Source organism: Cololabis saira, chromosome 15 (assembly GCF_033807715.1).
Source record: "Cololabis saira isolate AMF1-May2022 chromosome 15, fColSai1.1, whole genome shotgun sequence".
Classification (NCBI taxonomy): domain Eukaryota; kingdom Metazoa; phylum Chordata; class Actinopteri; order Beloniformes; family Belonidae; genus Cololabis; species Cololabis saira.
The window spans coordinates 5,679,732-5,697,172 of NC_084601.1; the positions used below are offsets into that span (position 1 = coordinate 5,679,732).

Here is a 17,441-nt window from a genome sequence, read left to right on the forward strand (position 1 = left end):
CTAAAAAGACTTCTCTTCTTTAACCCTTGGGCTGTCGTCGGGTCAAGGAAGGAGGAAGAGAAGAAGGAAGGAAGGAAGGAAGGAAGGAAGGAAGGAAGGAAGGAAGGAAGGAAGGAAGGAAGGAAGGAAGGAAGGAAGGAAAGAAGGGAAGAAGGGAGGAAGGAAGGAAGGGAGAAAAGAAGGAAGGTATGAAGGAAGGAAGGAAGGAAGGAGGAAGGAAGGAAGGAAGGGAGAAAAGAAGGAAGGAAAGAAGGAAGGAAGGATAGAAGGAAGGATAGAAGGAAGGAAGGAAGGGAGAAAAGAAGGAAGGAAGGAAGGAAGGAAGGAAGGAAGGAAGGAAGGAAGGAAGGAAGGAAGGAAAGAAGGGAAGAAGGGAGGAAGGAAGGAAGGGAGAAAAGAAGGAAGGTAGGAAGGAAGGAAGGAAGGAAGGAGGAAGGAAGGAAGGGAGAAAAGAAGGAAGGAAGGAAAGAAGGAAGGAAGGATAGAAGGAAGGATAGAAGGAAGGAAGGAAGGAAGGATTGAAGGAAGGAAGATGGAGGAAGGAAGGAAGGCAGGAAGGAAGGAAGGAAGGAAGAAAAGAAGGAAGGAAGGAAAGAAGGAAGGAAGGGAGAAAAGAAGGAAGGTAGGAAGGAAGGAAGGAAGGAGGAAGGATAGAAGGAAGGAAGGAGGAAGGATAGAAGGAAGGAAGGAAGGAAGGGAGGAAAGAAGGAAGGAAGGTAGAAAAGAAGGAAGGAAGGAAGGAAGGAAGGAAGGAAGAAAAGAAGGAAGGAAGGAAAGAAGGAAGGAAGGGAGGAAAGAAGGAAGGAAGGGAGAAAAGAAGGAAGGTAGGAAGGTAGGAAGGAAGGAAGGAAGGAAGGAAGGAAGGAAGGAGGAAGGATGGAAGGGAGAAAAGAAGGAAGGAAGGAAATAAGGAAGGAAGGAAAGATGATAAAAGCATCTCATAAAAGGATAAGAAGTTAAAGAGGTTAAAGCAGCAGATTCCTGAGACAGTTTGACTTGAAACAGACTATGTGTCTATAAACATTTCTCTTCTGTTGGAATGTCATGTTAATGTTTCTCGCCTTAAGAAAACTGATTTTCCAAAGATCACAAGCAAAAAGATGACAGGATGACAAGACAATCAAGTCAGGGACCTGAGCTTCCTTTGTGGGGAGGTTTTAAATTAAAATACATCTAAATCCAAGATGAGACATCAGCTCAGTCATTCATTCACGCGTTAAACTTGCTCTAAAAAGACGAAGAGATGCTTTAAGCAACAGTGAAAACCAGTGAGGAGCGCAGTAAAGTAAATTCACGTGTGAAAGTGGTAGTTTGCCACTTCATATGCTGCCTGGCGCCCGCGCTGGAGTCAGAGCCAGGGCTATAAAGTCACATCAGCTGAGCTAATATGGACTTTAATGCCATGTGATGGATCAGCCTGATAAAAGGCAGTGAGGCCGGATCATCAGCGCAGCCTTATGCACTCATGATAACACGAGGAACAGAAATGTGACCTTCGCTGAGGTGAAGAAAACCCGTACAACGCCTGAATGCTACTCTGAAAAAACACGCATTAGCATCAATTAACATTGCATGTAAGTTTCATGATGCGAAACCGTGTTTGTTTTTCTTGTGAGATGCATATTTTTTATTTTTATGGACTAACCATGTGTACCCCGCAGCTCAGCGCAGTTGATGTGGTTTTTATAAGAGGGAAAACAAACAGATAATGCAGACTATCTATGCATGAGGGGTGTTTACAAATCCCAGTGTGGAAATGTTTGTGCTTCTAATTATATCTCTCTATTGAGGATTTCAGATTTAGTCCTTTACTCTGAAGAGAGAGACGCAGAACAAACATGGGAATGCGACTACGGCATGTTGAAACACTCCCACACTCTCTTCAGTCCGCTCGTTTTCGCTCTGGTGTGACCTCTAAGAAGACAAGACAAAAAAATCCTGATACTTGTCGTTTATTAATAATCAAATTATACAAAGCTAAATTATTAACAAAAAACATGATTATATGAAAAATGCAAAGAACACAACTTATATATTAACCTTAACGGTGGGGGGCAGTAAAGCGCTCTGGGTGCCTTGAAGGGCGCTATATAAAACCAAGTAATTATTATTCTTAACCATAATTCTCTGACAGAAAGTATGAAACCTATTCATGTTTAGTCTGATTATCAGGTCAGGACGGGCAGGGTTGAGGAGTGGGACCTCTTCTGTCACAAACACATCCTTGTATCACCAGCATATGGTTTTGTACCGTCTAGCTCAGGGGTCTTCAATTAGATTATTCAGGGGGCCGCACTGCGTGCGTGCACAAAGCGCGCAGGCGGAGAATTTACGGGTTTTCAAAATGTATTTTGCACTCAAAGACAAAGATTTATGTATATATAATATAAAGAAGTGGGCACATACACATATCTGGGAAGCATCGTAGGGAGGGATGGAGGCAGCGACAAAGACATACAAGCTAGAATAGGGAAAGCCAGAACAACTTTTCTAATACTACGGCAAGTATGGAACTCCAAACTCATCTCCACGCCCCCACAAACTTTGGGGAACGCGCATTTGCAGGAGTCGAGTTTTCCAGGACATTTTGGACAGCACATTTTTAACAAAACTACCTCATGTCTCATTCACTTGTAAGCGAGGCCGGTTTTAGGGGGGGAGAGGGGTGAGCTGTGCCCACCCAAACGTGCGTCCTGCCCACCCAATCAAAGTTATGTCCTTTATTTTTTTATAAATATAAAAAAATATTACAGAATATCTGTACCGTTTCTGATTGGGTGGGCACTGCGCATCATTTTTAGACACAACAATGAACGCATACCGCAAAAGTTGTGTCTCGGCGGAGGGACCGACGTCCCAGCAAAATGAGCACAACAGAGCACACACTGAAGGCTGATTTATGGTTCCGTGTTACACTAACGCAGAATGGTGCGCGTCGCCGCGTACTCTATGCTGTAGGCTGCCGAGCCTGCACGGCACCGCAGCGCACCGCCACCCGCACCGGCGCTTTCCGCCCTCGCCGGGATGGAGACGCCTCCATCCCCGACCCCCATACTGGGGGTCCGTGGCAGACCCCCAGTAGCGGACAGCCTGCGCCGCAGAATCGCACTTTGGCTTTCTTTTTTTAGCCTTTTTAGCAGGGCAAGCCTTTACATTCGACGTAACGAATGCGCGCATGTGACAGAGGGGGGCGCAGGCGGGACTTAAAATGAAGGCATCTGGTTGGTTCTTTCCCCCCTGCCAATCCTCTGGTCCTCTGACCAATCTGTGCCATTCGGTGCGCAAAAAACAGATTGGTCAGAGTTTTTACAGGATTAAAGCAGTCAGAGAGGTCGGATGTTTTTCTTTCCTTTTTCTGAACACATTATTCACTGACTACTCTCAGGATGGAAGGACCATTTCACCCAGTATAACAATAAATGTTTTTGAATACGATCACAGACTATACCTTTAATAACAAATAATGTGACAAACATTATCAGTGTGCAACACTGGCAAAAAATATGAAGTAGTAAAAAACATCTTCAACAGAGATTAACATGTACAAACACTGTCCAATGAATCATTAACCAACTGAAAAGGCTACCAAGCATCTTAAACTTATGATATGTAAACCACGGATTCTTCTTCCGTTTCTCAGCGAAGGCGGACGCTTTTTCTGCTCCTCTCCCTTATCAACCTTCCCTGCCTGCCTGCTTTTGTCCTGTTGCTTCAGAGCCTCTCCTTTTCACTCTTCCGAAAACTCTACAACCATGGAATTGATTAACTGGTCTCTCAGCACTATTGACCAAATTTTTGCAACGAGAAGTCAGGGGGTTAGGGAGCCCTCCTGCCCCAACTGAACTATTTTTTCTGGTTACACGATGGATTCTTACAAAAATTGGAAGCCGTTGTGCCTCAAGATCTTGACCGTCGAGGACGTTGAAGACGCCTTCATAATTGGATTTATGATAGCAGGATTTCTTCTAATTGGAGTGGGGATTTTCCTGGCCTACCGACAATCTGGTAAGTGGGCGACAGCCGTTCTGGCCCTCTCTGAGCTGCCCGACGTTGCTGAAGGAATAAGCACGGGGAACCGCAGTCAGACTCTAGAGCAGGCCGCAAGCTGGATGTGATCCTTGAACAGAATCGCAGGCTAGCGGCGGTCTTCGAGCTCGTTAGCAAGATGGAGAACACCTTGGAGAAGCTGGGTACCCGGCTTGGCGGGGATTGATCACAAATTTGTCTGATTGGAGTTGCCATTGATGAACCAGAGACTTGAAAGGTAGACGGAAAATTACTGGGCTGCCTGATCTCAAGAATTGTTGATTCTACAATTTGCCCTTGACGGAGTGGCTTGGCAGGCTTCTTCGGTCACAACTCTCCCTGGAGGAATGTAAACAAGACGACTCTGCCCAAACCCTCCCCCTCTCCCACAAACACCTGCGGATCTTCCTCCCAGAACTGTACCGAGCTGCCTGATTACACCAAGGACTTTTTGGCTGGGAGCAGCTCTGGGTGAAGGCTCACAGACTATCGCACACACACACACACACACACACTCACACTGACAACCACAACTCCCCCCCACCCCATCCAACGCCTTCCTGGCTCCCCTCTTGTCAGCCCCCCTGACAAGGACGTTGGGTTTGAGCGCCAACTACCGCGGCCCTCACCTGGATGAACTGTGCCGGGATATATGAAACGATATATAAAACGATTTATTATATTTTTAAAACATTAATAACTAGGTATGTCCCGATACCGATGTTTTGAAAATGCCATGATCAGCGATCGACCAGGACAAGACTACTCCCCCCCCTTTTTTGAAATATGATCAGGGGCCACATAAAAGCCCCTGGCGGGCCACCAGTTGAATATCCCTAATCTAGCTGAATATTTGGATGTCCCTGGAAAAGATTTTGCCTTGAGCTTTGCCAAGGGGCGCTGATACCATCACAAACCCATGTATACTTTTGGATGTTTTTCTTGGCGTCTGTGAAAGCAGGTGTGATGGGAGCAGAGATTACAGGCGTCCAGTTCAGGACTATTTCTCTTCCTGCACTGAAACTCCTCCAGATTCCTTGAATCATATAATGACATGAGGAAGTCAGGAACAGCAGAGAAGTATGCTGGAGTTGTGCGGGACATGTATGAGCGCCGGAACACAGCGGTGACATGTGCTAACAGCCAAGGGCGAAACTTTAGTTTCAAAGGTGGGGGAGACACAAGTAAGAACGGGAAATTTGTGCGTGTAGCTGTAGCGTGGATGTGCAGTGTGGCTTTGTAAGACTATGTGTGTGTGAATGCGAACAATCAAACAATTTTAATATGCATTTACTTTTTTAGACACTTTTTAACTTTTTTTTCCTGATATATGTATTTATTATTATTTGTGGCAGTGGGTAGTGACAGCAACCCTGTGTGCATTGCTTTGGGCGTGTTCAGTACATTTTTGGGTTGCCTTTTTCCATTTGTGGAAACCGTTTTGGGAAAATGCTGGATCTGCATTCTTGGCCAGGCTTGAATTTTCATTTTCAAAAGCTTGGAAAACATAGGATTCCATTGACTCCTTGTTTATAATGGAGCCAAGGAAATTCACAGTACCACTTCTCTTGAAATCTTAAGGTTTTGTTGCTGTGCCGTCAGTAGCCTTCGCACGGGGGGCCCGATTTACTAAGATCCTAAATAAAGAGTACTAAATTGCATGTGCACTGAAAAAGTTTGCGCGTGCTGTTTGCGTGTGGTTTGCAGGTGATCAACTAAGATAGCGTGCGCAATTGATAACAGGTGCAAACAGCAGTATTTATGAGGTGTTGCGCGTCTTACGGTTTGCGGCGCAAACTCTGCGCCATGGAGAGTGGATGGAATGCACAGTCACAAGTCACAAGCGCAAAATGAAATTTGACGAGTTGGAGTTAGAGATATTAGTGGAAGAGGCAAATAAACACATTCATGAACTACAGCAAATAAATTTAAACATTAGCAAAAGAAACATATCAGAGAAATATCGGAGAAAAGCTGCGATAGAATAAATGCAGTTGGTAACACAAAAAACGGAAAAACGTCTGGTTTTTCATATTTCAATTTTAGGCACTGATCAAAAATACGAAATAGAAAAATGGGCCACAGGACTGAATTTGATTTTAATATTGAATTGGTCGGGTTTACGTGACCCCGCGGTGCTCGGCATGATCTGAGGAGAAAAAGACATCAGACACAGAGCTGGAGAGCGCTTTGATTCAATCTATTTATGAGTTAAGTTTTTATTCAGATGTCCACAGTATATTGCAAATATTATATATTATATAGCAAACACTGACAGTAAATGTGTGACAGACGGGACCATCATATGGCCGTCGATTTAACGCAGAACCATAATTCAGGCGAAGCTGCAGTCTCTGCGCTGAGTGACACAGCGGGTCGGAGCGGATTTGGTCATGATGTTTAACCTGTGTTTTGTGATTAATAAGCACGGGTTTTAATTAAATGTAATTTACGAAGGATGATTTCACGTTCAATAAGATAAGTAATCAATGAAATACAAAGTTTTGGCAGAAAGGCTTGGCCTGCTTGTGGGCGAGTGGAGGGGGACACAATAAGAGAAGGTGGCAAGATATAAGGCGAAGAACTAAAGAAAAAGTGGCCTTTAATAAAACTTGTGCAACCATTTTTAAAATAGCATGCAGCAGAATAAAGACTCTCTCTCTGCGTATTCTTTGATTTTGGATGTCGCCTCCTTGCCACAATAACGGGAGCAGCAGATTAGCACCTTCCTTTCGAACGTATTAAATACAGACGCAATCACAATACGCGCAATTACTTTCAGGCTTGGTAAATCTCATTGCGCGGTAAATGGAGCAATTTGCATCTTCCCCTCCCAGTATTTAGGATTTCTGCCGGGTACGCCCCATATTGATTATTCATCAGGGCAAAAGTACTAACTGAATTGTGTGTGCAATTTAGCGCATTTCAGAGACGCAGTCGTCTTTGCACGCTGTTAGTAGATCAGCTGGCACTTTGGTTTGCGGGTGCTGTCAAGTTTGCACACGTTTTAACACACGCAGACCTTTAGTAAATCGGGCCCAGGGTGTCTTGATGATTTTCAATTACAGGCTGAGCCTACCGTTAGTTTTTAAACTGTAAAAAGTGGGGGGGACAAAAACATGACTTTGAAAAGTCGGGGGGACATGTCCCCCCTGTCCCCAGTGGAAATTGCGCCCCTGCTAACAGCTGTGACAGAGAAGTTCAGAGTGGAGGCGGGAACTGCATCAAGGATCAGCTCTGAGACTGTTCTTGTCTTCATGGTGATGGACAGGCTGACAGATGAGGTTAGACAGGAATCTCCATGGACTGTGATGTTTGCAGATGACATTGTGATCTGTAGTGAGGGGAGGGAGCAGGTAGAGGAAGATTTAGAGTGGCGGAAGTGTGCCCTGAAAAGGAGAGGAATGACAGAATACATGCGTGTGATGAGAGGGATACCAAGGATAGGATGGAGGGAAAGGATCAGGAACCAATTCATCAGAGAGACAGTACATGCTAGAGGTTTTAAAGAGAAAGTCAGAGATGGTTTGGACATGTACAGAGGAGGGATAATGTGAATATATTGGTAGAAGGATGATGAGGAGGGAGGTCTAGAAGACCAGAGAGATTTACGGACACAGTGAAAGAAGACATGAAGGTAGTTGGTGTGAGAGAAGACAGGGTTAGATGGAGACGGATGATTTGCAGTGGCATCCGAATAATGGAAAAGCTGAAAGGAAAAGATGAACATGGACTGTAGAAGATACAGGACTGTCTCAGAAAATTAGAGTATTGTGATAAAGTTCTTTATTTTCTGTAATGCAATTACAAAAACAAAAATGTCATAAATTCTGGATTCATTACAAATCAACTGAAATATTGCAAGCCTTTTATTATTTTAATATTGCGGATCATGGCTTACAGCTTAAGAAAACTCAAATATCCTATCTCAAAAAATTTGAATATTCTGGGAATCTTAAGCTGTAAACCATAATCAGCAATATTAAAATAATAAAAGGCTTGCAATATTTCTGCTGATTTGTAATGAATCCAGAATGTATGACATTTTTGCATTACAGAAAATAAAGGACTTTATCACAATATTCTAATTTTCTGAGACAGTCCTGTATACATATCTATTCTAACCTTTTGCTAAGCAACTTTTAATTTTTTTCTCACACATTGTGTTGGCAAACTGAAGATCCTCTTCCCACGGTTACACTTCATATTATCAGACATTTGTACAACATTACGATTACAATTCTCAGTTGGCATCACCTGTAAGTATAAATACTCCAACTCTTCTTGGCTATGTGGGGGCCACTTCTAATAATTAATTCAGCCATAAATCTCTGGATCCAGATTAAGTATTTAACTCTGTATGCCTAAAAAAATGCTTAAGTTCATTTTTGATTATATTCTTGGAATGCAAAATAGATAGCTGCCAGGCTTAGTAGGTTTAAATTGCAACCATTCACTGTAAAATCACAGTATAAACAAACACAACAGAAACAATACAAATGCAAAAATCCCATCTCAGCTTAGTTGCGTGGCAGTGTGCAGTCAGCATGTGAGACACTTTTAATGAGATGAGTATTTTCACCTCAGCAGTGCCAATGCACAAAGCCTTTTATGGGCTTGGTTCCATGGGGTGCATTAAGAGACTGTATTTTTGATTTGAATAATGCCCCGGCCCGGTCTTCCTCTGCTTCCCCGTGGAGCGCAACGGCACCCGTTGAGCAGTGAACATCATGATCTGTGCAGCATTTTCCATCAAAATGTCACTGTGGCCGTGGACCTGCAAACAGCAACACACGGCCTGGGGATCTGTCCTGTAATGCAGAGTACTGCTCCTTTCTGGACTAATTTAAGGCTTTTTTGATGGCAAGAATCAATTATAATGGGAGCCTGACAATAAGACAAGATAAGCAAATAATAAATGCACAATCAGTCATTTGATAAGCTCAAAAAATAAGCTCTGTTCTGGTTTTCTTTTGCAGATTTCTGGATTAGCAGCGAATGTCACCCCCCCCTTCCCAAAAAAAAAAAAAAGGGTTTGTATGTGTATATATATGTATGTACGGAAGAGTATTAGGGCCATGCAGGAGAAAAAATATTTGAGAGGGGAAGTTTTTTTTTTTAATTGTGCACTTCGAGAAAAAAGTCGAAATGTCGAGAAAAAAGTCGAAATGTTGAGATAAATGTTGAAGCACAATTTCGAGAAAAAAGTCGAAATGTCGAGAATAATGAAGTACAATTTCGAGAAAAAAGTCGAAATGTTGAGAAAAAAAGTCAAAATTTCGTGAATAAAGTTGAAATCTTGAGAAAAAAGGCGAAATTTTGAATTTATTCTTGAAATTGTATTTCAAAATTATTCTGGACATTTCAACTTTTTTCTCGAAATTGTATTTCAACATTAATCTCGACATTTTGACTTTTTTTCCTCGATATTTCGACTTTTTTCTTGACATTTCGACTTTATTCTAGAAGTGCACAATAAAAAAAAATCTTCCCCTCTCAAATATTTTTTCTCCTGCCTGGCCCTAATACCACTCCGTATGTATGTGTATGCGTATATATATATATATATATATATATATATATATATATATATATATATATATATATATATATATATATTGAGATAAATATATTAACAATGCACATATATATGCCTTAGGTTCTTACCAGCATGGTATTAACCATTAATATGTGTGCAGACACAAAAAAAAAAAAAAAAAAAAGATAAGCTCAAAAACAATGGCATTGTGCTCCTGGTCATCTTAAACATTCAGCTCTTCCTAGGGGCTAGTCGTCATTTCTGATCCTGGTCTTGCTTCTCATCCAAAAGGTCAACATGCTGTCAAATCCCCTCTTCTGCTTCACTCAATCATTCTGTGGTATCTTAATTACTTATTTTTGAAGTCAACTTTCACCCAAGCCACTCAATATGAAGCAATTTTCATGAACACCGCCCACACATGGTCAAATTACAGCAATTATCTCTGCAGCAAGACAAATACAAACCCGGGGACTGAATAATGAGATCAACCTTGACTGACAGCTTCGATAAGAAAAGCTAATTAAAGATTTACATGTTTCATTGAAGATTTGTGGGATTCAAATCACATTCATTGCTCTTGGTCTTATTCTTTCAAGATGTTAGCTGGATGGTCTGAGGTGAATAACTGTGGTTTTATTGCTTTGTGTGTGGGCAGTGTTTTTACGCCTCCTCCTGCCTCCTGCCGAGGAGAATCTATAAATCAAAATACACAACCTGCCAGTTTTATTACTTAACAACTAGCAAAAATCCTGCAGGACACCTCTTCAAATCACTGTCCACATAAGAACAGATGGTAAAATTTAATTCATGTGTTGATGAAAACAAATAAATTCAGGCCACAGGCATTTCCCAATATATATCTTTATTTAAAATATTGTTACAATTTATTACTCTACACAACATATTCAAAAGTTGTTGTTTTTTTTCATTTTTGTTTTTTAAATACTGGTTAGTAAACCATAGAGGGTGTTTTTTTAGATATAAAACTTATGATTTTATTTATTTATTTTAAGCTTAGTTCTTGCCTTGTGTTAATGGACGTCTTTACACACTTAGTAAATGAGAAACGGCGTGTAGTTTATTTAAAACCCCTTGTGAGTTTGGCTCATCCTCCGTGTAGCTCGTTCCCACTAATGGTGAGGAAGCTGTGGCTCAAAGTCGTCATACACTATAATTTCTCCAATCGTTATAATAATTTTTGTTTAAATAAATAAAAAGTTTCCAACTTGGAGAAATAAGAGTGCATTTCGTTTTTTTTTTTTTTTTGTCAGACAGATACTCTTTCTTTTTAAAAACAACATTTTACAAGTCAAGCTCAAGACAAACGAACAAAGCTTAGCTTTTTTAATTATTGGCATCACCATCCTGCCATTAAAAAAAAAAGAAGAGGCTTCGTATTTCAAAGCAGTGAACAGATAATTACAAGTAGACAAACACTTTTATAAACAGGACTTGCATCCACCCGTCACGTTAGTCGTAAGTAGGACACGTAGGCTAAAAATGGGAACTCTAGCAGCTAAATGTGCTCTGAGCCAGATGTGCATGCCAGAGACTGACGAATGCTGAGTCCACAAACAAGTGCTGATGATGAGACATACTTTTAGTGACTGAATTATCAACGCCCGGGTACGAGCGGCTTCGAGAAAAAAGACATTTGACTCACTGGAGTGCTGCAGAGTACAAACTAATAGAAAAGACATACTGAAATCTGTGCTGATTTGATATGACACCAGAAAAACTCATGTGTTGCTACAGCAACAGCATCTAAAGCCCCACATGTGGACCCACACATATAGACTTTGTTTTTTTTTATATAATCATTCAACATTCTTTCATTTGAGTCCGACCTGAAATTCTTCTTTTGATAAATCTTCATTCAGTTATAAGCTCAGGCTATTCAAACAATCTCAAACACAATATCAAACACAGGCATCTGTACAACAATCTTTACATTCCCGCCACCTTTTTCGCTTTCACTTTATAATATTCAACTTACAAATGAAAAGGGGGACAATAATAACTGTTTTTCAGCTAAAAAAGAACCTGCCTGTGACCGAGCACACGTCACCTGGCGCAGACGAGACAGATCTCACCACGAAAAAGAGAAAGAAAAACAGTTTCCAAAAAGTCTATTCACAGTGGTACAAGCCATGGGGACCCTGAACAAACATCAAACAGCAAAAAACACTTGTCTGAATACATTACTAGGAGGAGTGAGTCAGTTGGCTGAAAGGAATAAAAAAAAAAAAAAAAAGAAAGAACAGAGGCTGCACTGAGCGTGTTGAGCCAACGTGTTGCTGCCACGGCAACCGCATCCCCCTGTGATGATGGGAGACCAACCTGGAGAAAGTCAGAGCAGTGCACAGACGAGGCAGCACAACAGGCGGCCTCACGTTTCAACGGCTCAAATTCCTTCATCACCCGTGTCTAAATTGGCCGTTACCTTTGCTGTAAAAAAAATAAAAAAATAAAAAAATCCAGCAATCCGCACATCTGCGAATTTGGCTCTTAGTCGAAATATCTGCAAAGTATGCATGTATGTAAAACACGCGTTGTAGCACCCTATAATGTAATAATTTCCTGAAAATGTAATAACGCCTAAAAATGTAATAAAATTTGCACTTAACTCAATCGAAAATATAATAAAACCCAATAATGTAATAACTTCCCCAATTATGTAATAAAATATCCTGACTGATATTGTAAAAACATTTTTACCGATAATGTAATACCTTATTACGTTATTGGGAATTTATTACATTTTCAGGTGCTGAATGTGCTGAAAATGTTCCCTTTATTCTGGCAGATTTTACAGTTTTAATAATGGAATTTTCAACTTCTTTTGACTTCTTTTTTTTTCCAAAACTGATAATGTAATACTTGACAAATAATGTAATATATATGTTCATTTCCAGTCCAGAGTTCTACGTTTTGTGTTTTAAGTATCTAAGAATGTTATATACGCTGGATTTGAAACACCAGAATGACTATTGGGTTAAATTGCAGACTTTGAGTACCATGTAATAAATTCCCAATAATGTAATAAGGTATTACATTATTGGTAAAAATGTTATTACAATATCAGTCAGGATATTTTATTACATTATTGGGGAAGTTATTACATTATTGGGGAAGTTATTACATTTTCGATTGAGTTAAGGGCAAATCTTATTACATTTTCAGGCGTTATTACATTTTCAGGTAATTATTACATTATAGGGTGCTACATGCGTTCTATTACAGTGTTGCTATAAGCTTTAGCATAACTGAGGGGGCAATGACAAATGGATGACAAATATCTTGTGCTGCACTTAACAATTTTGTCACAGTGAAGCCGAGAGACGGGGATGCGAGTGTGTCGATGCTGTAAAAGCAAGACGGCAGCTCTGAACACGAGCTAGACGACAGCAGACACTTCTCATTTGTATAAATTTGTCAGGTGTCTCTGGTCTATAAATACGAAACCCCATCTTCATTTGCTGTCGTTAAATCAGAGCCTAAAAGCTTATCAGCAACCTCAATGATAAACAGAGGACACCGTGGCAACACACACCAGCGCGCTCTGAGGTAAGTGACTAAATCTGAGCATTAAATAAACCTTTATCGAGCTGAAACGTTAAGTTCAAACGGTAAAGGAAAGAAAAAACCTGCACAAGAGAAGCTTGAACCTTCAACACTTGGTGTAAATGACAAAGTGTTTCTAAACTTGAGGTTTAACGTCAGTGCCAGACTGTGGGTAATTAATCAGTAATTGATTAGTTGAGATAAACAAAAGCTTCTGTACTTAGACAAAACTTGAAATCAATACATTTATGCATACTGTCTCCATATAGAGGAAATTTATCAATCTGCATGTAGTCATGCTTTGTAAACAGTTTGGGTGAGACAAAGTTGTTAAACACCTGCAGTAGAAAAATAAAAGTTAAAACACACAAACCTATAAAGTGAGAGAAAAGAAGTGAAATTCACAAAAAAAAAATGTGTAGTTAATTTGTAAAAATCATATATTATGTGCAGATGCACACGACTAATACTGTATCGATGTGTAGTAGGAGTCAGACAGATACTTGCATCGTTACAGTTACACAACGTCACTAACCATTTCCCCTCGGTACGACTGGCAGCGTGTTTCCTCCTGACCTGGTTAATGGAGAAGCTGCAGGGGAGTAATACTTGTGGGTGAGTTACAGACCCGGAGGGATGACGATGCTGAGCAGCTCAGAGGAATTCCAGTCCAGCTCGCAGGAGCAGACACAGTCTTAGCTTCTGCTGCTCTCTGTCGTCTGTTCTGGAAACTGCAGCCTGGCGTGTGTATAAACTCAGAAATTCTGTTGTGGTTTATATTCACAAATCTGTCAGTAAGATCGCCTGCGTATAAGGTGCTATGTCCCATTAACATTTGTTCAATAGATTATTCCTGCAAACCTGAGAAAACAGCCTTCTTTTTCTCAACTTTCCAAACTGCGCTAAAGTCGGCACAATAAACCTGGGATAAATATTGTTTTTGTGAGATTAATCAATCTGACTGCCAGAGGGAAAAATCTGAGATTAGTTTGAGCTAGGGCTGTGCGATTAATCGATTTTAAATCTAAATTGGATTTATTAATCAAGACGATGTTAAAAAAAGGAAAAAAGGAAAATGGATTTTCCTTTTTTACAGCTGGCTGCATTACAGACAGAGCTCGTCTAGTCATCTTTGTTTGGTGAAGAAAATTGTAAATGTTGTCACTTTACTAAACTCAAGGAGGATTTACAGTATCTTTCAATTGCACTTCATTCCCAATAGGGAAATGTGTTTGCTATTTTTCTTTAAAAATAAAGATAAAATATTTGAAAAAATGTATTCCATTGTCTTTTGTAGTTTTACCAAAAAAATCAAAATCAAAATCGGGTTTTCAGAGAAAAAAAAAAAAAAAAAAAAAAAAAAAAAAAAAAAATCGGGATTTTATTTTTGTCCAAAATCGCCCAGCCCTAGTTTGAGCATCAAGAACCCAATTTTTACAGCTCTTATATTAATCTATACTTTCTCAGGTGATTGTTAAACATACAAATAATCATTAACACATCCATTCCGCTATTGTTACATTTGTGCTCCCTGTGTTTTCAGATGAAAAAAAGCACACGAAGGACCCCAGAAACTAGGAAGAATTATTTTTGTGTTCATGTCCAGCATTAGTATGGAGCATCCTTTTCTGTTTCTGTCACTCCTTTATCACTGACTGTGGGGAGAAGAAAAAAAACACAAGAAAATCAAAATCTTTTCAACGTACCTCCCTGTTAACTCGGTTCGCCGTCCGAAGCCCGTGCGGACTAAGAGGCCTGTCTGAAAAAAACACTATTTCACATTTGCCTTCCATAAGTCGGCTCATTCATGCCGTTTCTTTTAGGCGCCGCCGCTGCACAAACAGTTCCTACAGTACAGTACAGTACTGTACTAACCCTGACTAGTCACACTGTTCCGATTCATCTCACCCAGCAGTGAAACTTTGCTCGTGTTGCAGCCCACATGATAGAGTATTGGGGGGTGGGGGGGTCCGACAAACTATGAAGATGTAGAAAATTACATGAATGCTGGCTTATGCTTATTTTCCTTCATCGCTCTTCTTCCTCTTCTTCCGTATCCCTGGATTTGGATTCTGTGTGACTATTTGGGATTGTGAAATCGGTCACTTCCCGGTAGTTTCCAGGGCAGGGAGGCCCCTCGGTCCGCCGCTCCGGTCACTGTTTGTTTGTCGATGGGCTCTCTCTCTGGGTCGGCTGTGATGATGCAAGTGGATCAGTTCTAGTTTGAGTGATGAGAAATGGTTTTTAGGAAGTTGCAATCTCGCCCCCTAGATGGCACCATCCCTTCTGTTGCGTCTCCAGAGGAGGCAGATAGTCTGGAACATACAAGCGGTTTCAAGAGAACAAGCCTGAGTCATTTTAGTTTGCACATCATGTGACTCAAAAACTGTGAGACGTCACCAATTAGACTGAGAACAACAGAACCCTGAGGACGGTGAGCATTCACTGGTGGTTAATGCTATCACACAAGTGCACGCTGACGCCCTTGTTTCATATCTTGATGTCCTCAACTCTCAGCCCTCAGGTGATTACTTGCATCTGTTCCTCCAAGGCTTTCCTAATCATCTTCCTGTTTTACTCCTGATTTTTAACTTACTTGCACTGGGGATGGTTTGCTGTCTTTCCTGGATGCACAAATACTCAAATGTATGCAAGCTCACAATATTCTAATTGCACTACAAGATAATTTGCTCTCTGCAAAGCTGTTGCTTTTGTTTCACGAGTCAAAAAAGATTTATTTATTTTTTTCAAATTCAGTAACACTTCAAAAAGGGACATGTTTTGAAAAAAACGCATGCGGCTCTTTAGCGCCGCCGTAGTGGCTCCTGGAGCTTTTTCAAAAATGTTTGACCTTTTTTTCTTCCTTTTTTCTCTTTTTTTCCTCTTTTTTTTTCCTTTTCTTCTTCTTTTTTTTCTTTCCTTTTTTTCTCTTTTTTCTTTTTTCTCTTTTTCTTTTCATTTTTTTCTTCCTTTTTCCTCTTGTTTTTTTTTTTTAATCTTTTTCTTCCTTTTTCCTTTCTTTTTTAATCTTGACATTTCAACTTTTTTCTCGAGATTGTACTTCAACATTAATCTCAACATTCTGACTTTTTTCTCAAAATTTTGACTTTTTTCTTGACATTTCAAATTTTTCTCAATATTTCGACTTTTTTCTCAAAGTGCATTATGAAAAAAAAAATCTTCCCTCAGTTATAACTAATATAGATACATGCAGCATGTGTTGCCTTCATTCTAAGGCTTATACAAGACTTTTCATTTTTTGCGGCTCCAGACATATTTGTTTTTTGTGTTTTTGGTCCAATATAGCAATATAATATATAGCTCTAAAACATTTTGGGTTGCGGACCCCTGTACTAGACTATAAAAAAATCTTATTAAATATCTCCGTCTGTGTCTTGTGTGCCGCTTCAGTCAGGATGAATATCAGAACCTGAACCGTTTAGATTTTGGTCCTGGGACTGCGACACACCAGAACATAACGTTATTATTATATTATAATGACAGCTGAATTTCCTTATCTGGACAGCCGTGCCCCGGCTGCAGAGCCGCCATACTGCCGTCTTCACCACCAGCAGTTAATAGACTTATCATGCAATAAATGAAGGCATTAAAGTCTTCGCTTGTTGGCTCTGCAGGCCAAAGCAAAACCTTGCAGCCCCTACCATCTACAGAGGACCAAAAGCCCCCTGGATTTACTTAATTTCCAAGGATAGGTCCAGGCTGCAATGGGCAAAAACCTAGTAGTGTGCTCACAAACAAATTGGATTGGCAACTAGACTGACATTGAACTGTTCATGAGAAATCCACAGAAAATTTAAATGCAAGTAATTTTTACAATATTTCATTTAGTGTGGTGCATTTCTTTGGTCACTAAGGGCCAATCACAATACAGCCCCTACTTTCTACCACTAGCCCTAGAAATAGGTAGGGCCCTTGTAATGTTCTCTAGGGATTGGGACACCACTTACTACGTCACTGCGTGGTTTACGTTCGGGTACGTAAGCGACTGTGTAGTTACGTTTGCACATACGTCACACCATATCAGGAAGCCCAGAGCTAAAAGCTGTTTTAATTTCAGCTGTAGCGCTGTTAATATGCCACTTTATTAAGTTTTAATATTTTTTCCAGGCATAAAGTAACCGTTAAGATCCCCAACCTGGGCTCAGTTTATCCAAATAACGCCTGTTAAGAAATTTGCTCCTATGATTTCGGGGGATGAGAAGAGCCGCCGGGTCGGGAGCTGATTTATGGTTCCGCATTAAATCGACGCAGAGCCTACGGTTAGGGTACGGCGTATGGTGTGCGTCGC

General features: G+C 40.5%; 1 protein-coding gene across 1 annotated transcript in view; it reads right to left on the reverse strand.

Annotated features, from left to right (window-relative positions):
* Positions 1-10,413: 10,413 nt before the first annotated feature.
* LOC133461349 (sorting nexin-27-like) overlaps positions 10,414-17,441 on the reverse strand; it is a 28,474-nt gene continuing 21,446 nt past the window's right edge. The window contains exon 13 of the mRNA XM_061742231.1: positions 10,414-15,447. Coding sequence (XP_061598215.1) covers positions 15,377-15,447 — 71 coding nt within the window. The 3' untranslated portion in view covers positions 10,414-15,376. The remainder of the gene's footprint in view (positions 15,448-17,441) is intronic.